A 15,019-nucleotide genomic window follows, 5' to 3' on the forward strand; every position below is an offset into this window, starting at 1 on the left:
TTTGTCAAATGAAATAAAATGTATTTTATTTAATTCTTGTAAAAGAGGGATAAAAAATATTATTTAGAATCCAATATTGAGTGCCATGCATTTTCGCAAAATTTAAATTTCTAATATAGTCATGTATTTATTAAAATAAAATATTTAAAATTTTCTATTGATAATAATCATAATATGCATTATTAAAACACATGTTAATTAAATGAGAAAGTCTAGGGAGCCAATGGCCTAAGCGTACATTATTATTAAAACACATGTTAATGAAGGTTTAGAAAGTATTAGAGATATCATTATTAGTGTTACATTATCCTGTCAGGTTACGCTTTTGGGATGAGTGGTTTCAGGACATGGTATAAGAGTTCCAGATGCGGAAGGTCAAGAGTTCGAACCTTGGTGAACCCAAAATTAACTTTTTATAACATGAGATGTTTATTATCCCTGGTATCCGTATGATTATTCTTATAAGTGATGTTCATTTGATTCATAAACCAAAGATTTAGCCTACACTTAGGTCATTGGCTCCCTAGCACTATTCTAATTAAATTTGTTTATTATACTAAGAGAATCTCCAATATTAAATTTCATTTTAATTTTAGTTTGTTTTGTATTCTACAAAATATCACATTAATATTTATATAATTGTATATATTATAAATAATAATTAAAGATTAAATATAAAATTTGTCATTTTAATATTTAATTTCAATTCAATTTAAAGTTTAATTTATATAAAGTGATAAAATTTAATTGATTTTTTACTATAAAAAAACCGTCTCTTTATATCATGACCGGTCACAATTTTTTATAATGTCAGATTTAAAACTTGCAAAAACAGTTTATTGGATTTGCTGTGATAAATTATGACTCAAATTGATCTGTGAATTTTATGCATGTGTGTGGTGGTGGACTTCATTGGATGTTCAAGTCCATGTTTTATTTTTCATCAAGGGAAAATGATGGTGAACTAGAGTAGCTGGAATTACATAAAACATTTTCAATTAAGAAAGTTGGCAAGTCTAAATTATCATAGGTAATACATGTAATGATTAAAGAAGGATATATAGGTGCTTTTACACTATTGAGTGATTAGATTAAGGAGCAAAAATAAAAAATAAAAAAAAATCATATTTCTATTTCCATTTTTTTTCTTAATCTTTCATAAACAAAAAAAATTAGTTAAAAGTTGAAGTTCTATGAATGGCCAAGTTATCATTTGTTAAAGAAAAAAATTGAAAATTAATATTTTTCAGTTAATAATCATTTATTATTTTTTCTTAACCTTTCTATCTATTATTTTATTGGCTAATTATTAATTAAAATAAAGTTGGTTTTTAAGCAAGACCCTTCATTAAAATAATAATTTGATAGCTAGCAAAAATTTCTACAACTTAAATCATTATATAATCATAAAACACTTTCTTCAATTGAAGGAAGTTATTAACTTATTATTATTAAAATATTCAATAAAATTACTACGTGTTAGATCCGAATTATAGTTTTCTTTAGGTGCAAGCATATCAACTTGTTTTGTTTTCTTTTTACTCATCATCCTTTATTTGCAAGTTGTGATGGTTTAGTCTTAATCCCTTGCCTTTGGTTTAACGTTATTTTGTGCATGTATCTCTTGTTTATTAGGAAATATTTTAATACTCATCGATAGAATTAACAATTGTTTTTTTTTATTCCTCCTCAAAAAAAATTATTATTAAAACACTTCTAAATAGATTTATGAGTATTTGATGATGAGTTTTCAAAAGAATCATGAATTGTACTATAGTTTAATTTAAAGAGTTAGGAGAATCCATTTTCTCTATGGTTGACATTTGGGGAGAGTTGTTGACTGGTGGCTAGTAAACTAGTAAGTACCATGACCAAACTTTTGGACCCAATAATGTGAGATAATATTTAATTTTGTCCCTCAACTTATACGCGAATCTTAATTTAGCCTTTGAAGTTTCAATTGCCTTTGATTAACTCTCAAATATTGCGAATGTGACTTATTTTAGTCCCTAAGATAATTTTCGACGCACAAACATCACAGAACGCTGATATGGACAGTCAAATGCTACGTTGGACTCTGTAAAACATTATTTTTATTTTGGAACTTAAATAGTCCAAAAAAACATCGTAAGTCTTAAAACTTTTTTCTTCTAAAATAAGTGATTCGACGTTGTTTTTGAGCTATTTGTGTACCAAAATTAAAACAGCAGCATTTTACAAGTTCCGACCTAGGAAGCACCGATACGACACGCGATACGGACACGACACGACACGGATACGCCGACACATTTTTTTTTATAAAAAATTGGATACGACACGTTTAGGATACGTTGTGAATTAAAATTTAAATAATATATTAAATTAATAAAATATCATATTGTAAATATAAGAGGAAATATAGTTGCATAAAAAAATCTAAAAATTATGCAATTATTAAAAAAAATAAAAAATTTTAATCTACTCTTACCATCTCGCTAACAGAAAATGTATCAATTTCTTCTCCTTTAAGTCCATCATCCGCAAATACCATAGCTTCTATGTTTGGTTCATCTAAAGATAAATACGAAACCTCATTCAGATCTGGACTGTTGTCATCAACTCTGCTTCTATTAATTATTTTATTTTTAAATTTAAATTTTGATTTGTTTTGATTTTAAAATATTTTAAAATAAAAAAAATCAGTTAATTGGGCCATAAAACCACAAAATCGAGTCGGACTCGTTCGAATTCATGGCAGCTTCACCAAAATTCTGCACCGCAAAAAGACACGCTACCGATACACTCGTTTGAAGTATCCGTCGAGTATCGATGTCGGATTCGTGTCCGACACGGATACGCCAGCACCATAGGAGAATCCGTGCTTCATAGGTTCCGACATGGTATTTGGTTTCCATATCAATGCTTAATTAACGTTTTTATGCTAGAAAATTTTCTATGGACTAATATGAGTCACGTTTGCAAAGTTTGGAGACTAAAAAAAATCAATTAAAATTTAAATGACTAAATTGAATCTCGCGTGCAAATTTAAGGATCAAATTGAGTATTAGCACCCAATAAGGTAAATTCCACCATAAAATACTACATAAATGAAGATTTTAAGAATATATATAACAACCTTAAATAATCAAATTCTATTTAAAGCATTTTTATTTGTTTTTTTTTTTTTAAGTTAAGAGTGAAACTCGAACCCGCAACCTTTAGATGAGTATAAAAAGACTATGTCATTTGAGTTATAGTTTGTTGGCAAAAGCATTTTCATTTGTTGCTTTTTGTATTTGATTTCTTATTATTGTAAAATCATAGCTAGAAAAACGTCGTCAATGTTAAGCAATGTAATGGCAAGAAGACAAAAATTGAGTACATACAATGTCCAAAAATATGAAAATTCATGTCCATTCTTAGGATTCAGCAGTAGAATAGTTAGCTGTTCCTGAAGATAGAATGTTTATGTATCAAATTATTCCCAGTTCCCATAGATTTCACACTCGAAATTGCGATGAGTTCGAGGCTAGGTGTCTTTCTTCATTTAATTATACCATTTTTGTTTTATACTTTGGGCACAGGCTGTTTCATATATGTATGTTTTCAACATCTTAGGTTAATAATTCATTTTACTAATAATATATATCTTTCCTGATTTATTACTATATGGAGGATAAAGTTTAAAAAGTTAATAATTAATGTTTTTCCTTATCAATTTCTTTGATATACTACATGTAAAATAAGATATATATTTTTTAATTTATACATATGAAATGTATAAAATAAGTAATAACTAAGTTTTGTGATTTTGACATATTTACATACCCTAAGAGTCACATTGCTTAGTGCATCAACCAATATTCTTTTATTGATAAAGTCGCTTAATTAGAATGATAATGTTGTTTTTTACTTTGTTGGTTGCTGTGAGTTGCAACCTCCTGCACATGGAAAATCTTTTTCTTAATATGTTGTAACCTTTTAGGTTCTAGGCCAACTACTTCATGACATGTCAGCATAAGAATAATTTTGTCATTCTCTAATTGATAATACTATTTTTTATTGTATGTCATTTAAAAAATAACAAAAATAATTGATAATTTAAAAAATTACATAAAAAATGACATTATCAATGTTCAAAATAACAAAATCATTCCTGAAAAATGACCTCTATTCGTTTTTAGTTACACATTTTTTACTAAATAAAAAGGCAAGAAAAAGAGGGAGAAAAAAGAAGGAGTAGTTTGTGTTGTGATGAAAGCTGTTTCTTTTAATTTATAACATATGTAACAGTATAATGATAATAATGAAGCATTCATATATACAGTTATAGTAATACACACAAATACAGAGAAAGAAAAATCAAAATTACAAAGAAAAAAGTCCAGGAGTTAGTAACTTTTTTAAATTCTGGCCAGCATGTAACCAGCAAAAAAAAAAATAAATTATTGGATAAAATCTCACACCAATCTCATACCATTAAAATTATTATTGATAACTATTTGATCACTATAAATCACAAAAATTGCTAGCCTTCTAACACTTCTCGTTACAAAGACAAATATATAACTCATTATTCTTAATCTTGAAATAATTTAACATATTTAATTAAACTAACATCTCTTAACTATTAATTTTACATAAATACCAGTGCACGGGAGTATTGACCTCTTTCTTCGTCTTCTCTCTTTTCTTTCTCTAACGCAAATAACAAAGCGCATAGCATAGCAGTTAACAATAACAATGCAATGCGTTTGAAAGTAACAATAAAATAACAACCTTGGGTACAATGACAATTCAGCTAACTAACACCAACATTCTCTCTCTCTTCAGTTGGTGGTGACTCTGGTGGTTGCAGATGCACAGAGCAATCGTAATCATCATCCATCATTACGATTAATCACATGAAACCTTACCAGTTACCAATTATGAACGTCTATGTGAGTCAGTGACTGAGTGTGATTCAGAAGAGAGACGAGAGAATGTTTCGGTTGAGTAAGAACAAGGCTTCTTCGAAATCTGCAGCTGATACAAGATTTGAGTTCAGATTCTCTCATTTTAAGGCTCTTCAGGTAATTTAATTTTTATTTTTCCCTTGTTCTTCCATTTACGTTGACAAATGTTAATGCAATAGCGTGTGAAGTAGAATTTTGTTTTTGTTTTTTGTTTAATTTTTTTTTTTCACGTTAGCTTAATACGCTTCGTATGTTCGCAATTGTTGATCCGCGGTGATGAACTGATTATGCATTTGGTGCGGAATTTGCAATGCAAGCCTCGGAATCGTAGATCCTACTGTTGTAATTTAGAAACAGCGAAAACTAGTGTTTTATTTGTTGATTTTTGTCAAAGAAGATGAAATTTATTATGTGAAGAAGTTTAGTATTTTGGAAATGGATGATAATTAATTAAGGTGAACTAAAGTGGAGTTGTTCTGTTGAGCTATAATATAGAATCCTTGAGACTTGAATGTTTTATCAAATGCAAGTAGCGGATCGTGTTGTTGGTTTGATATGAATAACAAGTGTTCATACATATTTTTGTTCACATTATTAATAATTTAATACTAAGTAGTGGGACAAATCATAATATTGAGTGACTACAGTGACGTGTTAAAAGTAAGCAAAGATGACTTATCTTTAAGTTCTAAAGTAGTTGTAATCAAGGGGGGAAATGATTAAATCACCAAAATTATACTCTTTTTATCCAAAATTTGCTGCTAAAAAAGTTGTATGTTGATTTTAGAATTGTTTTCAGTAGTAATTCAGGGCGCGGGGAAATAAAGGAAATAGATGGTTCTGTTAATAATAACAAATGTTGATTCTCTTGTTTGTAGGTACCCAAGGGATGGGAGAAGCTCTTTGTTTCTGTTGTTTCTGTAGAAAGTGGTAAAGCTATTGCAAAGTCAAGCAAGGTGCTGGTGCAAAATGGGAGTTGTCAGTGGTCAGATTCTTTTTCAGAATATGTATTGTTTCCAGGAGATAATTCTTCCAAGGAGATTGATGAATGTCTCCTCAAGCTTATTGTTGCCATGGTGCTGATACTATTGCTGTTTGCTTTTTCTATTGTGTATACTCTACTTTGTAGTTAAGATGTTTCTTTATCGGTTAGAAGTTTGTTTGAATTATAATGTGGCTTAACAGGGATCATCAAGGTCTAGTATCCTTGGAGAGGCCACTGTTAATCTGGCAAGTTATGTGAGTTCAAATGCTGAATCTCCACTTTCACTCAAGCTGAGTAAGTGCAACCATGGGACAGTTTTACATGTGAGTTATACAAATAAACTTGTCTTACTTTTATTGAGTGCAGATACCTGGATGGTTATGTGTTACTGTGGTTGGTTACCTTGGGATTTAATTGTAGCCAAATTTGGGGGAAAAGTAACATTGGAAATCTGGAATATATTGCTGAGTATTGAATGTATCTTATTAATTCCAATTACTCTTGTTAATCAACAACTTGTTTTCTTTGGGTAATCTCTGTTCATTCAAGCGGTATTTACTGTGATTTTACTTTCTGATATAGAGGCAACCTATGGTCTCTTATAAACAAAATTGCAACAATTACAATATGTTATTCATGTTTGAACGGAGTTGGGAATTCAGTGGTTATGTATTTTGCAGGTAACTGTGCAGTGCCTTACACCAAGAACAAAAACCAGGTTTGTACTAGAGGGGTGGTCTTTTGTTTCATTTCATCTATTGTTCTAGTAATCGTTTAGTTCCTACACCTTTTCAGGGATAGAGAGTCTAGTGAGACAGATTCCCATTCGAAGGCCATGAATGAAAATAAGCATGATGTGGCTATTAAGTCAAATGGCTCTGATTGTTCATATGTACATAGTGTTGGATCTTCCTCTCTTGAAGATTTGGAATCTACCTTATCCCCAGGAGAAGTTGAGACTAGGGTAAATTACAATCTCTTTTCCAATTTACTAGATCTATTCTACTGTGCAAATGATAATAGATTTCTGCCTATGCTTACATACTCATAAATAATCACTCTATTCATATGCCTATTCAAATCTGCAATCAATTATTCAAATTAGCTTTCAAGACTAGATAGCTCTCTCGTTTAGCATTTTACTGTTGGTATGTATGTCTTTATTATCATGATACTATTAACATGTTGCCTTTGATTGCAGGCAACAAGTTTCTCTGAATCTGTATCAAATTGCAGCTATACCTCAGCTGAGGGATCCACAGGAAGGGGGAACATATCCCCAAAAAGCAATGATGGACAGATCCAGGCTGGGAGACATGACTCAAACAGTTCCCGGAAAAGTGCCTCTAATCATGATTATCATGCTAATAACTCATCTCCATCAAATCACTCAGCATTTAGTTCCCTAAGTGTGCAAGAGTGCAGCACACCATCTTCTAAGATGACTAATTTGTCTAATAATCGTCCAGAAGGTGCAGAAGACACAAGTGAAGAGCTACGAGCTCAAGCAAAGATGTGGGAGATGAACGCCAGGAAGCTAATGGGTGATTTGGATATGTTGAGGAGAGAATTCTCAGATCAGTCCAAAAAACTGGCAGGTCTGGAAATGGACCTTTCGGCAGCAAATGTAGATCGTGACAGTTTGAAAAAAGAAGTTGAAGATTTGAAATTGTTGTTGGAGGATCCAATACTGAGACACAAAGCATTGGAAGGTTCAATATCTCAAGGTGACATTCCAGACATTGAAAAAGCACTAAAAGATGAATTGAAGTTTCAGAGAGACTCCAATGCCGATTTGTCTTTGCAACTTAAGAGGAGTCAAGAAGCAAATGCTGAGCTTGTTTCTCTTCTCCAGGAGCTGGAAGAGACCCTACAGCAGCGGAAAGTTGAGACTGACAACCTTTCATCATTGCCCTCAAGATTCAGTGAAATGGAGAGATCTTTCCAATTAAGTATAGAAGAAAATAAGAGCTTAACGAACCAGCTAGAACAGTTGGAGAAATCAAACAAAAATCTGCTGATTAAAGTGCAAGAGCTGGAACAGTCATTGGAGGACAAAATGCATGACACTGCGCATGAGAAGAGTCCAAATGACAAAACCCTTTCAGATGTTGAAATGGAATATGAAAGCAAATTATCTGCTAAAGAGGAAGAAATTCTAAGTTTGAAAGCAAAGCTGTCTGAATCTCTTCCAGAAAGCAATTATTCAGAGACTGTGTCCAGACATATCGAGGAAGCAGATCTTATGCGAGAAATCGAATTACTGAAAGAGAAAGTTCAAGAACTTGAGATGGACTGCAATGAACTAACAGAAGAGAACCTGGAGCTTTTATTCAAGCTTAAAGAAGCAAAGAAAAATCCTAAAGACGGAGGTCTCAAAGATCGATCTTTTGCTAGCTTTGAGTCTGAAAACAACTTATTTCGAATCTTCCCTTCAGAAAACATGCTCCAGGGGAAACACACCAAGAATATTAGTGTTGATGATAATGTTCCGACTAAAGAGGTTGAGGCTTTGAAACTTGATCCAGAAGTCAGAATATCGGATCTGAATATGGAAGTGATCAATAAAACATCCGAAATAGCAAATCTTGAGGCTAACTTATCTTCTAAAGAAAAAGAGATTGGGGTTCTGCAGAAGCACCTGACTGAGTTAGAAGGCAAGGTCAATGATCTTGAACGGGAAAATTTTCAACTTCAGGAACAAATGGAGATCTTTACAAAAGAAAGTGATACGGACTCTAAATTCTTATATCATTTACAAAATGATTCTGCAACTCTCAACAAGAATATAGAGTCCCATGTTTCTGCCAGTGAAACACTTACAAGAAAGTCGTTGGAGTTGGAAGAAGGAAAACATAAACTGGAGCTCCACATATCACAGATAGAACAAGAAAATGAACAGTTGTTAAGGCAAATATCTGTATTGGAAGCTCATCTTGGAGATTTGACTAATGAAAAGGAGTCTTACTTATCAGAACTAGAGAGCTCTAAGTCTCAAGCTGCGAGGCTTCGGGAGGAGATGTTAAAGATGAAGTCTGAGATGGATTATTCAAAAGAAGATTCTAAACAAAGGGAACAGTATTGTTCCCTCTTGGGAGTCAGGTTGCAGGAATCAGAACGAAGATTTGCTGATATCCGTGGAAAAATGGTAATCTTAGAAAAGAAATTTTCTTCAATCCAGGAAGATATTGCATCAAAAGAGAAGCATCTTGCGTTGGAGTTAGATGGCTTTATTGATGAAAATAGAAAACATATGGAGCAGGGTCAAAGTTTGTTGAATCAGATGCAAACGGAGAAGATGGTAGAAATCCAGAGCCTTGAAAAGGAAATTGAGAACCTCAGCATGAAACTTGCAGCAACCTATGATGAAAAAGAATTGATAGCTTCCAAAGCTTTGCTTGAAGTATCCACTTTACGTACTGATAAAGCTAAACTGGAATCTGCTTTTGAAGAAGTTCAATCTAAACTGAGTTTGTCCAAGACCGAAGTTAATGGGATGCATACTGAATATGAACAAAAGCTGAAAGACCTAACAACTGAACTTGTTGATCTGAAAATGGAAAAGCAAATGCTGATGAATGAACATGAAAATCTGTTGAAGGTGGTGGAGGATTCCAAATCAAGAGAGCTAAAACTCAAAAGCACTATAAATGCCCTTGAGTTAAAACTTACAGTCACTCAATATGAAAGGCAAAAATTCATGGATGAGTCTGGAAATCTAAAGTTACAGTTGCAGCAGACAAGTCAATTTGAGAATGAGATTGTGGCTCTCAGGAATGAGCTCAACTCTGCCAATTCTGAGAAAAAGAGATTGGAAACCTCATTGAGCATAGCTTCTGAAGTATGCAAAGATTTGGAGGCAGAAAAGGCGTCATTTGAAATAAAGATCTCTACCTTGGAGAAGGTTGTCTCTGAATTGGAGGACTGCAAGAGAACTAGATCATCACTTGAAGAAAGGCTTATGCAGTTGGAGAGTGACTTGAAGATTAGAGAAGAACTGAGATGTGTTCAGGAATCTGAGCTCAGCCAAGTCAAAAGAATAAACAGGCAGCATCAACAAACCTTACAGTTGCTAGAGCAGGAAAAAGTTGAGCTCCAGAAAAAAGTCCAAGCTATTGAAGAACTGAAACTGCTTAAGGAACAAAAGAGAAACCAAGCTTCTAAGTTAAACAGGAAAGTTTCGCCTGTTCATGAAGACATGAAGGCCTCAAAAGTTAGTACTTTTTTATTTATTTATTCATTCATGGCATTGTTGCATTGTGATGAGATGACTATTAATTTGTTTTCATTTTTATTTCACAGAATTCTGCGGTGAAGAATACCACTCCATACCGCAGTACCAGGAAAAAACCATCTACTTTGAAAAATGAGAGAGAAAACATGAAAGATCAACTGGACCTTCGTTATAGTAGCAAAAATCAGAGTGAGGTACGTTTTGAATACTTCATTCTATTCTATATCCTAGTCCAATATTACAAAGTATAGTTCATAAATTGCTGCCCATATCAAGTGATTGCATTTTCACTGAAAATCTGAAATAACGCTTTTCTGATCTTCTGTTTCATATCTCCTTTCTCTTAATAGGTGGAAGTGGAAACTGAACATGGAATTCTTGATGAAAGTATTGATGCTGTAGAAATAGATCCAGTATCAAAGATTCAGTCACTTGATAGTTCTCTGGCAGAAGCTACAGAAACGAACAACATACATGAAGGTCAACTTAACAGGTTAGAGGAACAGTTTGTGCCTTGGGCATGAAGTTTGTCAATAAATACTAGGAACCTTGACTTGATAAGCTGTGATTAATTATCACCCTTCTATGTTGTTTCCAATAGAAAAATTGATTGGAAAAGAATTTTTTTAGTGCCTTATAAGAATTGAATTTGGATAGTTTTTCACATGTACTAATTTCCGGCGCCATAAGTATATTATATAACTATGGTTAACAGGTTAAGACTATATTATATATAATCTACTTCCTTCTGTTTATGAACCTGCAGATCCCAAGGCCACGCAAATGGTTCAATAAAATCAATGGGGGAAGGAGAACTCGTGACAAAAGAAAAATTTGAACGTACAAAATCAATGCTAGAGGCAGAGTTAAGTGATATTCAGGAGCGGTACTTCCACATGAGCCTTAAATATGCTGAGGTAGAAGCTGAGCGTGAAGAACTTGTGATGAAGCTCAAAGAGGTTAGAAACAAAAAAGGCTGGCTCTCATAACACACCCAATTTCTTGCCCTTTGTTTGAGGCCACCAAGCTCAGGTACATTGTTTCACGAATTTGAAAGTGTCACATAGTTTTCAATATACAAAATAGGATGTATCTTCTGGAATGAACCATTGGTTTAAGAGTATATAATAAACACTATAGGAGTCATTGTAAATATCAGAAATTTTGAAGGTAAGAATATCACTCAGCAAATGATATTTTGATTGTCTTGGAATTTTTCATGTACATTATATATATTTTTTATATCCATAGATCTCTTCCATAACCTCGTATAGGTCTGCATTGTCTTAAATAATGATTCACTTTAGAAAAGTCTTATGGCCGGTTTGGATAACTTTTTTTTTACTTTTAATTTATGAAAAGTTATAATATTAATGTTTTATCCGATCTTATACGATTACCATTTGAATTATTTTAAGTCAAACTGTTAGTTTCCCTATGTGGGTTTGATAGATTAGCCAGATACCCAATTAATTAATTTATTTGACTAACTAGTAAAAATCAATTACTTATTAAACTTGCATTTTTTAATTATCAAAGCTTTGTTGAAGAAATATTTTCGTTTTCTGCTATATCACTGGCGATATTGGTGGCTGTATAGGCCTCCATTTCCAACATATTCTTTGCTTTCAAACAACCTTTTCCACCAAATACACCCAAATAAATAAATAAATTATAGGCCAACCAATTATAAGTAGGCTCCTACTGTTTATTTGGGCTTCAAAAAAAGTTATTCTCTTCTTCCTTTTGCTGTTTTTCACGAATAGAACTACTTCATTGTGGAAAATGAAAACAAATTCTTAGACCTCTGCAACATTTTCATCTAATGCACTATGGAAGCGATTCATTTGTGTTGAATGTTAATGATTAAACCCCACTTGTTTCTTGATTTATAAAGATTTGTCTCGAAACACTCTTTAAGGAGTAAATCCTATTACAAAAGGCAAGCATAATAGAAAAGAAAATGGATGCAACTAGCAAAGCAAAGGCAAAGAATAATGATGTGATTATTGATGATGTTTTTGCCACTTAAGATATAATGAAATCATACCCATGCAATAAGGAAAAAAAAAAAGCTATATAAAAGTATGAAAGTGAGAGCTTATTATTTATCAAAAACTAGCTAGGAGGGTTATGCTAATGCGATAAGACAGTCATTAATGAACTAAACTTAGAAAGCAAATGAAAAATTTGATGTATTTCATCCATAAAAATTTTTAGTTAAGGTTGATTAATTTGAATAACATGAAATACTCTGGGTTCATCACAGGATTGTCTAAAACAAATATGTTATTCGGGAAGAGGCAAATTTTCATAAAAAAGTAGTTTGTATGTAATATTTAAACACAATTATTATACTTTAAAAGGTCATATAATTCATAAATAAGTTAGTGAATATTTAAGAATTAATTTGTTAATAATGATTTTCACTAATATAGTGACATACATTTACAACGCCAATGTATTGATTTCGCCTACAAAATTGAAAAGTGTTTGATAACTTCATTTTATATTAGAATGAATCTGTTTATGTCTTTACATATTATTAAATATATGGAATATAAATCCTACTATTTAGTAATAGGCCACACCAAATTCGAGCATAATATAAATATGAGTCAATAATCTTGTGTACAATATAAATAAAAAGCATCAGTATATATATATATATCTCATAAGTTGACTAAGATTATATAATAATGATATCCCACTAGAAACATTCTCAAATACTTTTCAATTGCAGCATATTCACTGTTTATTCTCAAACTATTATATATTAAAGATTAGTTATTAAATCAGTTATTCATATAGAAATAAAATACATACAAAAATATAAAATATATATTAAAAATAAGATAACATTTAAAAATTAAAAAATTGCATTTAGACCGTTGGGAGGCTAAATTTTTTTATATGAGGTTGATATGTGAGTTATGCTGAGTTATGGAGTATTGGGGAGATATACACAATTGTGACAGCGTTCAATTTTTTGTTTTAGTAGAAAGAAATCGGACCGTCCGATTTCATTGCAGAGAGAGTGGAAACACAAATTAGACCCAAGATTTTCTGTCAGTACACAAATCGGACCCAGGGTTTTTGTCAGTACATAAATCGGACCCAGGATTTTCTGCCAATACACAAATCGAACCCAGGATTTTCAGTACCTCCAATCGAACGGTCCGATTTGTCTTGCATAATCCTCATACCCTAATAAAACACCATATACCTTCATAATTCTGCTATACACCAACTCTTTCTCCATATTAAAAAAAAAAAGTTCCCGTTGGGATGGATGGCTTATTTTGTTCAAGACTATATATAAAGCACAAGGTATAGGCAAAAAGAAGACACTTTATGGGAGGAGAATGGAAAAAGTGTTTATCATATGTGGAACAATATAATGGAGGTGACAAAGGCATATCCTTTGGAAGATGCTAAATTAGGAACCTCCTTTTTAAAATTTTTCTTTTTGAAAAAACAAAAATTGTCACACTACAACATCACAATAAGTACTTAAGGTCCTCTCACTCCTTTATTGCCATTATTGACCATAAAAACAAGCACATACACAAAGTCCTATAACTTCCAATTCATAGCTACAATCCCAAACCCTCTTACACCACCATCACCAAAAACATGTAGCTAGTAACATCCAAGTCCTCCATACCCCATGATGCTCTTCTCTTCATGGAAAGTAAGTTTGTATTATTTAGGATTTAGAGTTAAAGATAACTTTTTTTTTTCATACTGTTTTTTTTTTAATCATGGTATTTATAGGGCGAAACATCGAAATTTTGGTAGGCTTGTGCCAAGTTAAAAAGCTAAGACGACCTGACAGATTAGAAGATATCGTCGTGGTGGTAATGGTAATGGTGGTGGTAATAGTAACGATAGTTGGTATAATAGTATACCAAATTCCAAAAGAATAATAAGTAAAGAATTTCTCCTTAATTTATTAAGGATGATTTTCTTCTCCTGAAAAGGGCAACTTCAAATCCTTTGGCATTTTTCCATCAAGTCCCTCTCTACCTCCCTTCACTCTCTTTTGTGAATTCAGGATTTCAGAGAGAAAAGCAACATCCATCCATCACTAATTCACTATATTATGTAATATATATTGTGTGTTCTCTCTCTCTCTCTCTTTTTTTTATTTTTTTTATTTTTTTATGTAGTTCTTGCTTAATTTGGACTGTATGTGATTTCAATTGCAGGTTATGTCTACTATTATTATCACTATGATCAACTTTATAGTATAGTTTTACTGTATTGGTAGGTAGCAAATAATAATGTAATCTATGATGAATAGGCTTCTATATGGCCAAAGTGTGGTGTTGCTTTTTTAGGAACAATTTTTTTTTTTTTATGAAATGATTAAATATCTTATTATTATGTTTATTCTGCTACGGTTTGGTTTAGTTCTTATTAATTACATAATCACTCTAATAGCATCTACTTTTATTTGATTAAAAATGCATAATACTGTGTTTATCTAATATATTAGATATACTTTTAATATCTTATTCATTCTTATATAAAGTGTCTCTCATTAATTCTGATGTGAAGTATTATATAATGATTTGAAATAATTCTTCTTATTAATTATTCTCCTAACATTTAAAGAGGTAAAAATTTAAATAATTCAATATTTATTTAACAATTAAAAAAATAATTAAAAGAATGAGTTCGAATTTTAAATTACTTTTCATACTTTTAATATCTTATTGATCTCACCTCTCATTAGGAATAAAAATCAATATATTTAAACAAAAATCACGATATTTAAATAAAAATACCACGCATATTATTTTCTATATTACAATAAGCAAATGCATAATTCTATTGAAAGAAAAGAAAAATCAATAGCTG

The 15,019-nt window shown here is 31.7% G+C and overlaps 1 protein-coding gene and 1 long non-coding RNA gene across 3 annotated transcripts; both read left to right on the forward strand.

Moving 5' to 3' along the window:
• On the forward strand, nucleotides 3,396-11,399 carry LOC107628066 (golgin subfamily B member 1-like). 2 transcript variants are annotated; one of them, XM_016330874.2, is made up of 10 exons: nucleotides 3,396-3,512; nucleotides 4,813-5,051; nucleotides 5,813-6,010; nucleotides 6,120-6,242; nucleotides 6,600-6,637; nucleotides 6,715-6,883; nucleotides 7,121-10,132; nucleotides 10,222-10,347; nucleotides 10,504-10,646; nucleotides 10,920-11,399. In XM_016330874.2, the coding sequence occupies exons 2-10, from the start codon at nucleotides 4,962-4,964 to the stop codon at nucleotides 11,140-11,142; spliced, it is 4,122 nt and encodes a 1,373-aa protein (XP_016186360.1). In that variant the 5' UTR covers nucleotides 3,396-3,512; nucleotides 4,813-4,961; the 3' UTR covers nucleotides 11,143-11,399. The 2 variants fall into 2 exon arrangements, 1 of the variants encoding a protein (XP_016186360.1); XR_002358231.1 differs by lacking the exons at nucleotides 3,396-3,512; nucleotides 10,920-11,399 and having other exon boundaries at nucleotides 4,641-5,051; nucleotides 7,121-10,136.
• On the forward strand, nucleotides 13,682-14,542 carry LOC110268242. The gene is made up of 2 exons (XR_002356368.1): nucleotides 13,682-13,847; nucleotides 13,931-14,542. It is a non-coding gene; the product is annotated as an uncharacterized LOC110268242 (long non-coding RNA).

Source organism: Arachis ipaensis, chromosome B02, assembly GCF_000816755.2.
Source record: "Arachis ipaensis cultivar K30076 chromosome B02, Araip1.1, whole genome shotgun sequence".
Classification (NCBI taxonomy): Eukaryota; Viridiplantae; Streptophyta; class Magnoliopsida; order Fabales; family Fabaceae; genus Arachis; species Arachis ipaensis.